This window comes from Schistocerca piceifrons, chromosome 1 (assembly GCF_021461385.2).
Source record: "Schistocerca piceifrons isolate TAMUIC-IGC-003096 chromosome 1, iqSchPice1.1, whole genome shotgun sequence".
Classification (NCBI taxonomy): Eukaryota; Metazoa; Arthropoda; class Insecta; order Orthoptera; family Acrididae; genus Schistocerca; species Schistocerca piceifrons.
The window spans coordinates 818418348-818433095 of NC_060138.1; the positions used below are offsets into that span (position 1 = coordinate 818418348).

Here is a 14748-nt window from a genome sequence, read left to right on the forward strand (position 1 = left end):
TTTTGAAGCCTGTGAGTTGGGGCAGCTGTGGTATGTTTTGCTTCCCATTGGTTGAACTGTGTTTGGGATACATTAGCTTGTGAACATATTATGTGGTAGTAAATGCTCTCTTTCTTTTCCAGTTCTCTGTTGCACTGCCATTGTCTCCATCTGAGCCCTATTTGCGTTGTTACTGTGTCTTGAATTATTGAAAATGTGATGCCTTTCACTGGTATATGTAGCTGATATTGGTGAAACATGTGTGTCTTTTGAAGTGGTTCATTTGAAGAAGAATTGTTCCTTTCATATAGTTGCTTGGTGGTGTCTGAACACCTCGGGTGACACACTGTACTTGGATGAGAGTGTATAAATATCTGGGAAGGCACCAAGTTTCCTGTGACTACATCTGTATGTGTTACAAAGTCTATTTGTGGGGCTGTCTCCAGTATGTTATGCCTTTTATCGCCATGCACTGGTTAATTTTCCACTGTTGGATATTCTCTGAGCACACTCTTGAATTAATCAGATGCCCTCCTGAGTACTGTATACAAAAGGCAGGTGCTTGTTTGCCACATTTGTTAATGTCATGCAGCCCTCACAGTGCGCACAATGTTTCATACTATGACCTTGTTCATTCTGGTGGCCATACCATTGTCAGTTTAAGCATTGCAGAACAGGCCTCGTGTACAGATCGCACAGCATGCATATAAACACAATCAGGCCTTGAAGTCATGCTTTGAAGGTTACAAGACACGTTGGCCATGGTGTCTCCTTAATCTATCAATTATCCTTGACTTTCTTAACATGCCATTTGATTTGGAGTACTGGATATTGACAATTCATTCATTATGTCTTTTATAACTCTCTGATGTCTGGTAAGGAAAGTTGGTATATATACTGCAAGCCTCTCATGCATGAAAACAGCATTTTGAATTACGTAATTAGCAGGATGTGGAAAGTTTAGCAGCATGGGTAATCACACGTGTATGATATACAGTGTATGGAGATTAGTTTATGTGTACTATATGAGAAAAAAATTGCATGTTTTGGATGTTGAGTGGCTGCTACTGTACTAGATGCTACTGTACTAGATGCTGGACAGATTTTCAATGGCTCAGGCATAAAATAAGAAAATAATGTGGTTGGCTTAAAAGACAGTTATGAGAGTGCTATTTACAGGGATGGTGCTGTGATTATCATTGTATGTGTGAAGGAGACATTATTATTGTTGTACTTAACTAAAATTGTTAAGGACAATGAAAGTCTGTGATGGGGGACTGGAATTTGATAGCAGGAAAAGGAACAGAGGGAAAAATAATGGAAAACATAGATGCCACTTGATAAACTTTTTCTCAGAGCACAATTTACTTATTGCTAACATCTGGTTTAAGAATCATGAAAGAAGGTTTTACATGTGGAAAAGACATGGAGACACGGGAAAATTGTCTGAAATATAGAACATAGACATAATGTTTAAGGGTGCTGGGGCCTGACTGAAACTGCATCTGGCATGAGCAGCAATCTGCTGGGCTGGGTGGTGGGGGTAGGGAGGAGGCATGTGGTGGGGAGAAGGAAGGATAGCACGGTAGGGTGTGGAGAAAGATGCTGTGCTGCCTGTAGGAGGATGCATGTGGGGACAGGATAGTTCTGCCAGGGACGTGGTGGGGACAGGACAGGCCTGATAGGTGCAGTGTTTGAGGCTGTGCTCAGGAGGGGAGGGGGGAGAGTGTGTAAGGGAGAGGCTAGAAATAAGGAATGGGGAAATACTATGTAGGTGCATTAGTTGAATAAAAGGCACTTGTAATGCCGGAGTGTGAGCAGGGAAGGGGGTAGGTAGGTGGAGGACAGGACTGGTGAAGGTTGAGGCCAATGGAGTTATGGGAATGAAGGACGTGTTGTAGGAAGTGTTCTCACATGTGCAATTCAGGTGATCCATGCTGTGAAGCATTCATTAAAGTGGAGCACATCATGTTGAGCAGCGTGTTCAGCAACTGGTGGTGCAGCTGTCTCTCAGCCACAGTCTGTCAATGACCATTCGTGAGGACAGGTAGTTTTTCAGTTGTCACATCCACGTAGAAAGTGGCACAGTGGTTGCAGGTTAGTTGTAGATCATGCAGCTGCTTTTGCAGGTTGTCCAGCCTTTGATGGGGTAGGAAATGCCTGTGACAGGACTAAATGTGAGCCATGAGGCAAGGGGTTGGGAGCAGGGGTGTAATCGGTATGGACAAGGGTAGTATGTAGGTTCGGTGAGCAGTGGGATACCATATGGGAGGGGTGGGAAGGATATTCCTCATTTCAAGGGATGTCGCATCTGTAACCACGAGCAGTCCCTCTCCAAATATGCCAAGCACCTCACAGTGGCTTTCAGAGACTGAAATTACACTCCCAACCTTGTCTACAAACAGATCACCCATGCCTTGACTCTCCAGTCCCCTACCACCTCCAAAATACCCATTGTCCAACCACAAAGGAGCACTCCTCTCATGTCTCAGTACCATCCAGGAGTGGAGTAGCTGAATCACATTCTCAGCCAGAATTTGGTTACCTCTCACCGTGCCTCGAAATGAGGAATTACCTCCACACTCCTCCCATGATATTACTCTGCTGTCCACTGAACACACGCAATATCCTTGTCCGTTCCTACTCAACCTCTGCTCCCAATCCCTTGTCTCATGGCCCGTATCTCTGCCAAACCTAGATGCAAGATCTCTCCCATACGTCACCCACTACCACCTATTCTAGTCCTGTCTTAGGTATCTCATACTCCATCAAAGGCCAGGCCATCTGTGAAAGCAGCCATGTGGTCTACAAGCTGAGCTGCAATCACTGTTGTGCTGTCTACATGGACATAACAACCAATAAGCTCTCTGTCAACATGAATGGCCACTGTCAAACTGAGACTAAGAGACTGGAGCACCCAGTTGCTAAATATACTGCCCAATATGATGTGCTTCACTTTATTGACTGCTTCACAGCCTGCCTTGTCTGGGTTCTTCCTACTGACACCAGCTTTACTGAACAGCACAGGGGGAACACTCCCTAAAACGTATCCTTCATTCCTCAACTTTCGCTAGGCCGTGTCCTTCACCTTCCTATCCCCTTCCCTCCTCCCTCTGCTGCACTACACACACCTTATATCCTGCGAACATACCTGCATAGTCCTTTCCCATTTCTATAGCTCTCCTCTCCCCTACTGATTTATAGGACAGCAGTTCACAGTGAAAGGGGATTCCCAGAGTTCACTGAAAAGTGTCAAAATGTTCTAATTGGAATAATTGACAAACTAATAATTTATTTTGGTGAAAATTAGTAGGATTTTTTGGAAATAGAAAAATGAGGGCTACAGAACTATGGCATAGGATTTTGGAAATAATTACATTTTAATATTGGAACATTCTAGAACATAAAATATTGAATATGAATAACTTTTGACATGTGAAGTTCTTGGAAAAAGTAAAATAGTTATTGAAAAGAGGAGAATGAGGGCTTTCAAATGAGTTATACAAATCTGGAAAGAAACAACATATAGCTCATCAAAAATTTCATTTTCTTATTGTTTGCATGTACTGTAAATCATGAATACTTTCTTACATAAAATATTATAATTATACCACAATTACCTGTAATTGCAAAATCACACAGAGAACAAGGAAGTTTTTATGTATTTCTGCTTGAATAAGAAATTGGATATCTTTAGTAACTATTGTATATGCATTATTAACAAAATGAGATTAGAAAAAAACAGTGTTGATGACAGGAGTGGTATGAGGACAAGTAGGATAGTCCCACCTTCCTCTGTTGCAAGTTGTATCAAATTATATAATTTTTCTTTAAATTTTTTATATTAATTTAATCACAGATTCACATCCCATATATATTTATTCAGAGATCATCAATTTTTTTTTCAATAGTGTTGCATCAGCATCACTGTGTTTTCAGGCTAGTGATGAACAATTTTTTAATCTACGAAATGTTCATACATGCTTGTTGTTATATTGAAGTATTGTTTCCTGATTGTATATTTATAAAACTAATTGAAGAGCATTCATTTAAAGACTGTGTTTCAGATTTCAAGAATATTATAAGGTATAATTTTTAAATAATTACTGTCAGTGCTACAGAAACATTAATCATACAGGTTGAAGAGGCTTAAGGAATGTTCATTATTGATGTCAAATAATTTACAGAGTAAATCACAAAATGTGATAATAACAGCACTGAAATATATGAACTCTTTTTAGATCCAGCCATTGCAAAACTAATTGAGGAAAAGGAGACATCTCAGAGCCAGATTGATTTCCTCAACTCAGTCATTGTTGATATGCAGAGAAAGAATGAATCACTCAAAGCACGTGTTGAAATACTGGAAATGGGTGTCTTACCATCTGAAGCAGATGATTTTAATTTGTAAGTACCTCAGTTTCCAATTGTAGAAATAATGGAAAATTTTAATATTCATTTGAGACCAGTCTTAACACTAAAGTGTGACTCTATCAAAAAGTAAATTTCTAAGGCAGTAATATAATAATGTATTTCTACAGTGTGTGCCAGTAGGAATGGTCAGTATATGGGGATATGATAAGAACAATCATTCGAAGCAAGAAAGTCTACCAAACATGGGCTCTAAAGTACATTCATCTTCAATATTGTGAAACAAGTCTTTCCTTAGCAAGCTCTTTGCTTCCCGTATTTTGAGAGTTGGTTGTATGGACAAAAACAAGAAACATTTGTCCAGTACATGTGGGCCCTAAAGTGCAGGCCTTAAGAGCTGTGAGCACTTGTTCATCTTTGCTACTGTGAAAAACTTCTCTTCTAGTGAAAAAAAAAAATGCACATAGCTCTTAAAGTATGCATTTTAGAGTCCACATTTATTAGACAATTTTGTCTTTTTCTGGTCCATACTACCTCCTCAAAAAATATCAAAAGCAAAGGGCTTGAAGTAGAAGAGATTTGTTCCATGGCGTCGGCGAAAAAGTGCTCATAGTTCTTAGAGTATGCATTTTAGAACCCATGATTACCAGACTTTTTGCTTTAAATAATCATTACCGTCATATTCCTGAATACTGAGATGGTACTCTATACCTAATGATGTTAATGTAATGTTAAACCCCAACCTTCCATTCCTCTTCTTTGAATCATCAGGTTTCGGTAAGCAGTAATACTGTCAGCACCCAAGTTCAAACAAGAACTTGATGTTAACTAGGACATTGAGTGGTTTCATGTTAATATCATGCTTTGATCAGCTACATCCATCCTTCACAATTTTTCTAAGAAAAAGAAACAAATGGAATGTAGTGTTTGGGAAGTAAGACTATAGGTATGTTGCTTTTACACTGGTGGTTGATAGTAAAAAAGGAGGCATTGTAAGTTAGAACTCTGAATTTATTATGCTAAGGATCTGTACAAAATTGAGTTGATACAGCAAGTGACTGATGAAGTCTGTGTTTGATGAAGAGTCAGATGTGGGAGGAATGGCTGCACATCAAGCCATAATCCACTGGTTGATGACTAATTTGGTCACATGACATGTGCTATATTACACATACATTTATTGTACACAGTGTAATCCTACAGGAACAAATAAAATTCAGCTCATTTCAGTGAAATTGACAAAAAAGATGTAATGTAAAACATATAATGAACTGTTTCCCATGTTGGACAGCAATTCCAGGTTTATCAGGATCTACCTCTACAAGGGGCAGTCACTTAATTTCACTTATTGCCTCAGAAATCTCAAGCAGTGACCACTAGACATGCTGACAGTGTTTGTCCTTCTCTGCATAGTCACTCTTTTGGCAATGATGGGTGACTTGGCAGAGATCTTGATTGTAGGAGTCTGCATTTTGGCTGTTAAGGAAATATTCCATCTCAAGAATCACCTCATCCTCGTACTAGTAATCAAGAGGAAGAAGTCACTGGGTAATTTGTCATGGGAATCTGAGGAGTGAGGCAAAATTTGATAGCTTAAAGAAGCAGTATGTGCTACTGACCGTGTCCTGTGCAGAATGAGATGGAGCATGGCGGCAGAGCACAGACACTTCCTTGGACAGCGTCCCACATTGCTTTATTGTGACAGTCTACTGTAACCTCATTGGGAGATTTTGTTACTATTTTTGGTCATGGTTTTCTTTTTACAAGCATAATCTGTTTGTACCACAAAAAGGCAGTCCCCGAACAAACAATCAGCATCACCTTATCTGATAGCAGTTGGATCTTTGTCTTTTTCAGTGATGTTGAACCCACGTTTCCACTGCTTCCGTTGTCTCAGGGTCACAGTGACACAGCCAGCATTTGAGTGTGGTAACTAGGTGGTTAAAAATGTCATCTGAATGGGCCTGATGCAGCTGCAATGTTTACCACACTGCCTTATTTTAGAAGGATTTTTGAACAGCTCTGAGCAGTTTCAGGGCCCCGTGAACAGGCGCCATCCTTTACTGTGTTCAAAATATCAGCAGGACGTTGAAAACTGATCTGTGACTAATTTTTATGTTTATCACTAGTGCTTCAGTTGTGATGTGTTGGTCTTTGGGCACTAGGAATTCCACTTGAGATTTCCAGGTCTTCACAGAGAGATGGTCTCCAGTTCATTCGTTGTCATTCATGACCACACTGGAAATGTCTGCATCACCTAATCATTGTGTCATATTATAGTGTATTGTTTTTGTACACTTCCACCAACTTACCTTACGATACTCCACTTTATTGATGGGCTACAACAATTTGTTTTGACTTGTCTAGTGGCATGCTGCAGTTCTGTGGTGGAAGCATTCAAATCTGTGCCAGGACTGAAGACAAACAAAACACTAATTATGTAGTTTTTTATATGATAATTAACTGGCCTTCGTATATCTATTATCACCATATATAGTGTGAAATTCGCCCCCCCCCCCTCCCCCCTAAACTTTTCTGTATATTATGGGCTTCTGCTGTGTGCATCTGTGTAGCTCGTGATTGTTTTCTAATGCCTTCCCTTCCCCCTCCTTTTCATTAGGTTCTTTTTTGTCTTCTCTTATCTCCTGGAAGCCACAAAAGTACTTCCTTGGTTCATCTGTCATCGATTATGTGGTATTTATGCCACATCACAACCCACAATTTACTAGGTTTCTTCATACATTATAGAAAGGTTAATGCTGTGGTTTGCCAGGAAGTAGTTAAGATTGGTAGCATTCCCTATCTCACAAAATGATAAGTAGTCATGAAGCATGATAATGAAGGTGCAAGTAGGATCTATGTCATACTAGAGTATAAACGATGCATTGATTCACACTATAAGGCTGGGCAGCAAATGTTTGACTTTGTTTAGTAATATTGACTATTTAAATGTTTATATACACCTCCAACTAGGCTGTTGACATTATCCACACTGACAGCTTCCTAACTATAATTTTAGTATCTCCAAAATCAAGCTCAAATATTAATTAGAATTTTATATAATATCGCCAGTCACTGGCTGGCTAAATTGACCAATTAGAAATGCACCTTGTTCACGCAGGCAGGTGCAAAACATTGAATCTAGCTCACCACACAGTCTTCAACTAGTACACAAGCAGTGTAGAACTAATTTTCACACAAACATCTCATATTTTCCGTGAATGGATATATTTGGCCTTGGGAAATATTTATATGTGATCTCACATGTATGCAGTCTCCTATGGGAATTAGAGTCACATGGAGATTTTTGTGAACTTGCAATAGAGCTTGGTAAGTGAACATTAGACTCCATGAATGTAGATTAAAATATTGCTGTTAGACTGGCACCCTTTTATGTTGGACTTTACTGTTCCCACTTTCCGTTCCATCATTCACAGTTGATTACATGCATGTTAGAATGTCTGACTGGTGAAGAAGAATGACGGTGAGGACAATGAGACAAATTTATGAGACACAAGGTAAGCAAATGTCCTCCTGTTGAGTTAGGGAAACTGCAAAAAGTTTCCTAGACCATCTTGTTAAGAGTTGGTCAACAATCAGTAAAGAACAATTTGTGCTGTTGGTATGTCTGATGCAGTAATGTGTCATGGCAGGAACATTCTGTAGCTAATCCTAATTAGTTAATCAGTTAATAAGGGGTAATAACTGCTACAAGTAGTGTGGCTCCATGTCCCCCTACCTCATTTCATTTTCATTACAGTCATAATTATGTTTTCCAATGAACCATTTGTTTGTTTTCCTGTCTCTCATAGAAATTTGCAACCTGCATTTCTCTATTCCTCACTAAGCAACATTAAGTTTTTAAATTTTTTTCCACATTAAAATTCTATGCCACACTGTCAAAACTGATAATACACTCTGATAAGTTAACTTTTCATTTCAGACACATTGGAAGCTTGGTTTTGAAAAATCTATTTACTCTGTCAGAAGTGTATTTTTCTGTTTATTTTTTTCCTACCTATCCTAAATACAACAACAACAAAAAAAAATCATGAATTGGTTCAGCTACATCTATACTCTACAAACCCTGTGAAGTGCATGGGAGAGGATACATCACATTATACCCATTATTAAGGCTTTTCCCCTATTCCATTCACTTATGGAGCATTTTAAGAATGATTGCTTAAATACCACTGTGCATGCTGTAATTAGTCCAAGCTTGTCTTCACGATCCCCATGGGAGTGATACATAGGGAGTTGTCATATATTCCTAGAGTCACCACTTAAGTTTGGTTCTAGAAATGTTATAAGTAGGTTTTCATGAGATAGTTTGTGTGTGTCTACGAGCGTCCACCACATTAATTTTTTCACTATCTCCACAACACTCTCTCATGGGTCAAACAAATCTAGGACCATTTATGCTGCCCTTCTTTGCACACATACAATATCCGCTGCTACTTCTGTGCAGTATGAGTCCCACACACTTGAACGACATTCTAGGATGGGTCGCATGAGTGTTCTGTATGCAGGCATCTATGTAGATTTACTACATTTCTCTAGTACTCGACCAGTGAACTGCAGTCTACGTATGGTTGACCCTATGTGATTTTCCCATTCTATGTCCCTACAAATTGTTACTCCCATGTGTTTGTATGTGTTTCAACAGTAGCTCTTATCATCATAGACATAGAACTAGTACGTTTCTTAATTTTGTAACGTGCAAAATTTTATATATCTGAACACTTAAAACGAGTTTCAATCTTCGCACCACTTTCAAATCTTTTCCAGCTTTGACTGAATATTTGTGCAGTGCTTACAATATTACGAGAAGGAAAGTTGCTACTCACCATATAGCAGAGATGCTGAGTTGCAGACAGACACAACAAAAAGACTCTCACAATTGTGTTCTCAGTTGCCCAAGACTCCAGTCGTGTGTGTGTGTGTGTGTGTGTGTGTGTGACTCAGTATCTCCACTATATTGTCAGTAGCAACTTTTCTTCTCATAATATTGTTACATTTCATCCTGGATTTTCCATTCTGCAGTGCTTATGTATAGATAATTGCATCATCAGCAAAAAGTCTTAGGTACTATTAATATTGTTAGCAGGATCATTGTATATAACATAAACAGCAAGGATCCTGACACACTTCCCTGGACAACACCTGAATTCACTTCTACATCTGTCAACGACTCTCCATCCAAGATAACATGCTGTTTCCTTTCCACCGAGAAATCCTCAGTATAGTCACAAATATTTCCCAATACACCATGGGATCATACTTTTTATAACAGGTGTATGTGTGTTACTGAATCAGATACCTTTTGAAAGTCAAGAAACACTATCTGTGTGACTGCCTTGATGCATGGCTTTCAGGATGCTTTAGTGAGAGAACTGTGAACTGGATTTCACATGATTGTTGCTTTTGGAATTCATGTTGGCTGACATGGAGGAATTCATTCTGTTCAAGATACCTCATTAGATTTGAGCTCAGAATACGTTCTAAAATTCTACAGCAAATGGATGTCACAGATATTGGATAGTAGTTTTGTGATTCACTTCTGGTGCCCCTTTCATACATGGTTTTGAGCTCTGTCACCTTCCAACAGTGGGTAGAGTTTTTTGTTTGAGGGATATTGATGTACTATGGGTAAAAGAGGGGCTAACTCAGCAGCAGATTTGGTATACAATTTGACAGGGATTCCATAAGACCCTAGGGCTTTGTTCAGTTGTAACGATCTCAGCTGTATCTCAATATTGCTGATGCTAATATCTAATTCACTCGTCTTGGCAGTACTACAAGAATTAAATTGAGGACATACTCCTGGGTTTTCCTTCATAAAAGGTACATTTGAAAATGGAGTTAAGCATTTCTGATTTTGCTTTGCTACCCTCAGTTTGAGTCTTGTATCATCCATGAGTATCTGAATACTTGACTTTGGGGTCACTTAAAAAGCCTTTACAAGTGACCAGAATTTCTTCAGGCTTTGTGTGAGATCTCTTGATAATATCCTGCTGTGGTAGTCATTGAAGGTTTCTCACATTGCCCTCTTGACAGCCAAATGCGTTTCACTTAGCATACCTCTACATATAGCCTTATGCTTTGTTTTACACCATCTCGCCAGCCTCAAAGAGATCAGGTCTGCTTGTTGTCATTAAATCCTGTATACACTCAAAATCAGTAGACATCATGCACATGTACAGAAAAAAATGATGACAATTTCAGAAAAATTGACTGATTTATTAAAGAGAAAGAGCTTCACCAATTGAGCAAACCAGTAACACACTGGTTCACCTTTGTCCCTTATGCCATCAGTTATTTGACTTGGCATTGATTGATAGAGTTGTTGGATGTCCTGCTGAGGGATATTTTGCCAAATTCTGATTAATAATGTGCATTGGTGGCTGAAGACTTCCAGCATAAGTAGTGACCCTCATTTTGCCAATGGCCTTGTCAAAGAGGGCTGAGGAGTGGACAGAGGTTCAGGGCACTCTCTTGTCCTTGGGATGGGAAATTGCCCCTAAAGATGGAAGAATCAGCAATGATCAATGGCATGAGGGTGCAGAACACAATGGAAATCATTGCATTAAAGACACATGACGTGTCTCCACATAGCCCCCCATTCAGATCTCTGGGAGGGAACTGCCAAGGGGGAGGTGACAAGGAGAAAAGATAGTGTTCTACAAGTTGGGGCATGAAATGTCAGAAGCTTGAGGGTGGTAGGAAAGCTAAAAAATCTCAATCTAGATTTAGCAGGGGTCAGTGAAGGGAAGTGGGAAGAAGACAAGGATTTCTGGTTAGGTGAGTATAGGGTAACATCAGCAGCAGCAGAAAATGGTATATCAGGAGTAGGATTCATAATGAATAAGAAGGTAGGGCAGAGAGTGTGCTACTGTGAACAGTTTAGCAATAAGAGTTGTTCTTACCAGAATCAACAGTGAACCAACACCGACAGTGATAGTTCAGGCATACATGCCGATGTCACGAGCTGAAGATGAAGAGAAAGAGAATGTATATGAGAATATTGAATGGATAATACAGTAAGTAAAAGGAGACGAAAATCTAATACTCATTGGGGACTGGAATGCAGTCATAGGGGAAGGGATAGAAGAAAAGGTTACAGGACAATATGGGCTTGGGACAAGTAATGAGAGAGGAGAAAGACTAAATTGAGTTATGTAATAAATTTCAGCTAATAATAGTGAATACTCTGTCCAAAAATCACAGGAGGAGGAGGTATACTTGGAAAAGGCCAGATGATTTGGGAAGATTAAAAATGTTCAGGGAAATTCAGGAGTGCAGAAATACAGGTCGCTAAAGTATGAAATAAGTAGGAAATTCAGGGAAGCTAAGATGAAATGGCTGCATGACAAATGTGAAGAAATCGAAAAATAAATGATTGTTGGAAGGACTGACTCAGCATATAGGAATGACAAAACAACCTTCGGTGAAATTAAAAGAAAGGGTGGTAATATTAAGAATGCGATGAGAATTCCACTGTTAAATACAGAGGTGAGAGCGGATAGGTGGAAAGAGTACATTGAAGGGCTCTAAGAGGGAAAAGATTTGTCTGATGAAACAAGAGTAGATTTAGAAGAGATAGGGGGTCCAGTATTAGAATCAGAATTTAAGAGAGCCTTGGAGTACTTAAGATCAAATAAGGCAGAAGGGATAGGTAACATTCCCTGAGAATTTCTAAAATCAATTTGGGGGAGGGGAGTGACAACAAAATGACTATTCACATTGGTGTGTAAAATGTATGAGTCTGGCGACATACCATCTGATTTTCAGAAAAATATCACCCACACAATTCCAAAGACTGCAAGAGCTGACAAGTGCGAAAATTATTGCACAATCAGCTTAACAGCTCATGCATCAAAGTTACTTACAAGACTAATATACAGCTATCCTGACATTGTGGTTGATAATGGAAGCAAGACTAAAGGAAAATCAAGACAAGTTCATAGGATTTGTTGACCTGGAAAAAGCATTCGACAATGTATAATTGTGCTTGATGTTCAAAATTAGGGGTAGGCTGTAGGGAGAGATGGGTAATATACAACATGCACAAGAGCCAAGAGGGAATAATTAAAGTGGACAACCAAGAATGAAGTGATCAGATTAAAAAGGGTGTAAGACAAGGCTGTAGTCTTTTGCCCCTACTGTTTAATCTGTACATCAAAGAAGCAATGATGGAAATAAAAGAAAGGTTCAGGAGTGGTGAATGGATATCAATGATGCGATTCACTGACGATATTGCTATCCTGAGTGAAGGTGAAGAAGAATTACAGGATATGCTGAATGGAATAAACAGTCTAATGATTGCAGAATATGAATTGTGAGTAAATTGAAGGAAGACAAAAGTAATGAGAAATAGTAGAAATGAGAACAGTGAGAAACTTAACATCAGAATTGATGGTTACAAAGTATATGAAGTTAAGAAATTCTACTACCTAGGCACCAAAATAACTCATTACAGATGGTGCAAGGAGGACATCAAAAGCAGACTAGCACAGTCAAAAAGGGCATTCCTGGCGAAGAGGAGTCTACTAATCTCAAACATACATCTTAAATTGAGGATGAAATTTCTGAGAATGTATGTTTGGAGAACACCATTGTATGGTAAAATTTCCAGTTACTTCAGGAATGAGTCTGATGGTCAATAATTATCATTATAAATCAAAGGTTTTTATTTGGATCTTACACAGATACTTCAAGGTCTCTTATAGCTATCGTTATTTGTACTTGGTGGAGAATCATTTACTTAAAAATAAGTTCACTCTGCAGCAGAGGGAGCAACAATTTGAAACTTCCTGGCAGATTAAAATTATGTGCCAGGCCAGGCCTCAGATCTGTGGCCTTGGCTTTTTGCAGGAAAGTGCAGTATTTTCCTTTCTGTTTTATTAATAGTATTTAATGTAAGAGCAAAGCAAAATCTCACCTTGACTTATGGTCTGTTGAGGCTGCCATTTCTCATTTTAAAAGGCATTTCGTATTGACTGAAGCTTTCTGAGCAAGTTATAAATATAACAAGTGAAAAGAAAGCACTACACATTAACTAAAGACCATTGCAGTTGAGAGTAGAGCTGCACAATATCCATTGCATGTACCTTAACTTCATAATGTGGCAAACTCAATTTTTAACTTTGTGAAAGCAGTTCTGTCATTTATTTCTGAATCAGTACATTATTATTTTCACTCTAAAACTTACCTTATTTATTTTTCAGGAATGGTGTAACACCAAGAGCAATTCCACCACGATTGTACTGTGATATCTGTGAGGAATTTGATAAGCATGACACTGAAGACTGCCCTAGGCAAGCATCAGATTCACCACCTCCCAGTGTGAAGCATTCGCCACGTATTCCCAAGGCCAATAAAACTGATCGACCGTACTGTGAAATATGTGAAGGTAATTTATTTGGTGGAGTTGTTTGGTAAAACTCTCTTATATCATTGTCTTAATTTGCTTTCAGTATTGGTGTGATAAATACACTTAATACAGATTTATTTTCTTGTGTTTTTATTTTTTAATCTACAGTCTTTTTTACAGGTTAAATAATCACCCACTATAAAATTATAAAATAATTTAGGTTTTTACATTAAGGGCATCACATGTGCTATTACATCTCTTTTCATAATTACTGACTGATTTCACCTTTTATCTTGTTAAATTGTAAGCATTTATGTACTTAATACATAAAATTGATTTCGTTTTTGTAGCAAATATCAGTGTAATACAACTCATATTTTTTCTAAAATTGATTATATGGGTATTTATTTTTCAGTATTTGGCCATGACACTGCTGACTGTGATGATGGTGAAACATTTTAATGAAGATCACAGCAAAAAGTGGTGCATAAGTCTTTTTACTGGCATGAGTTTCAGGAAATGAATTTCCTGTGTTATGCTAAGGCTGGCTGTGTGATTATTGTATTTTTTATATTGTAAATATGTAAGTGAATTTTATGTAAGTACTACTGTATGATGTATTTATAGTACTGTAAAAACAAACCCCGTGACATGTTATTTTTTTATGAGAAATAAAATTCTGTTTTCAACAAATGTTTTGAGTTTTGAAACTGGATTTGTGGTCAAAATATTAGTATAACAATATGAACTTCGGTTTCAGTTATGCAAGCAGTCAGTAACAAAATGTGACAGAACTTTCCATATCTCCACTTGTGTTATAGGTAACTACTCATACACTCAGTTTGAAATTTGTCCATCCTTGTCCACTTTCATTCAATATATTTTTTGTTTGCTTTGTTTTGCACCTATAATTGTTTTCTTCTAAATTTTGTTGTGTTTTAAGTGATAAACACATTGGTTGTTGTATCTACTGTTGTGACTCGCCAATATTTCAAAGTGCCGCCGCACAGTTACGCGCGTCCTCT

At 38.4% G+C, this 14748-nt stretch overlaps 1 protein-coding gene across 6 annotated transcripts in view; it reads left to right on the plus strand.

The window, feature by feature from the left end:
- Positions 1-14416, plus strand: part of LOC124714119 (CAP-Gly domain-containing linker protein 1) — a 526326-nt gene extending 511910 nt beyond the window's left edge. For all 6 annotated transcript variants that reach the window (XM_047242995.1, XM_047242996.1, XM_047242997.1 and 3 more), the window contains 3 exons: positions 4221-4386; positions 13578-13762; positions 14139-14416. In XM_047242995.1, coding sequence (XP_047098951.1) covers positions 4221-4386; positions 13578-13762; positions 14139-14185 — 398 coding nt within the window. In that variant the 3' untranslated portion in view covers positions 14186-14416. The remainder of the gene's footprint in view (positions 1-4220; positions 4387-13577; positions 13763-14138) is intronic.
- The last annotated feature ends 332 nt before the right edge of the window (positions 14417-14748 follow it).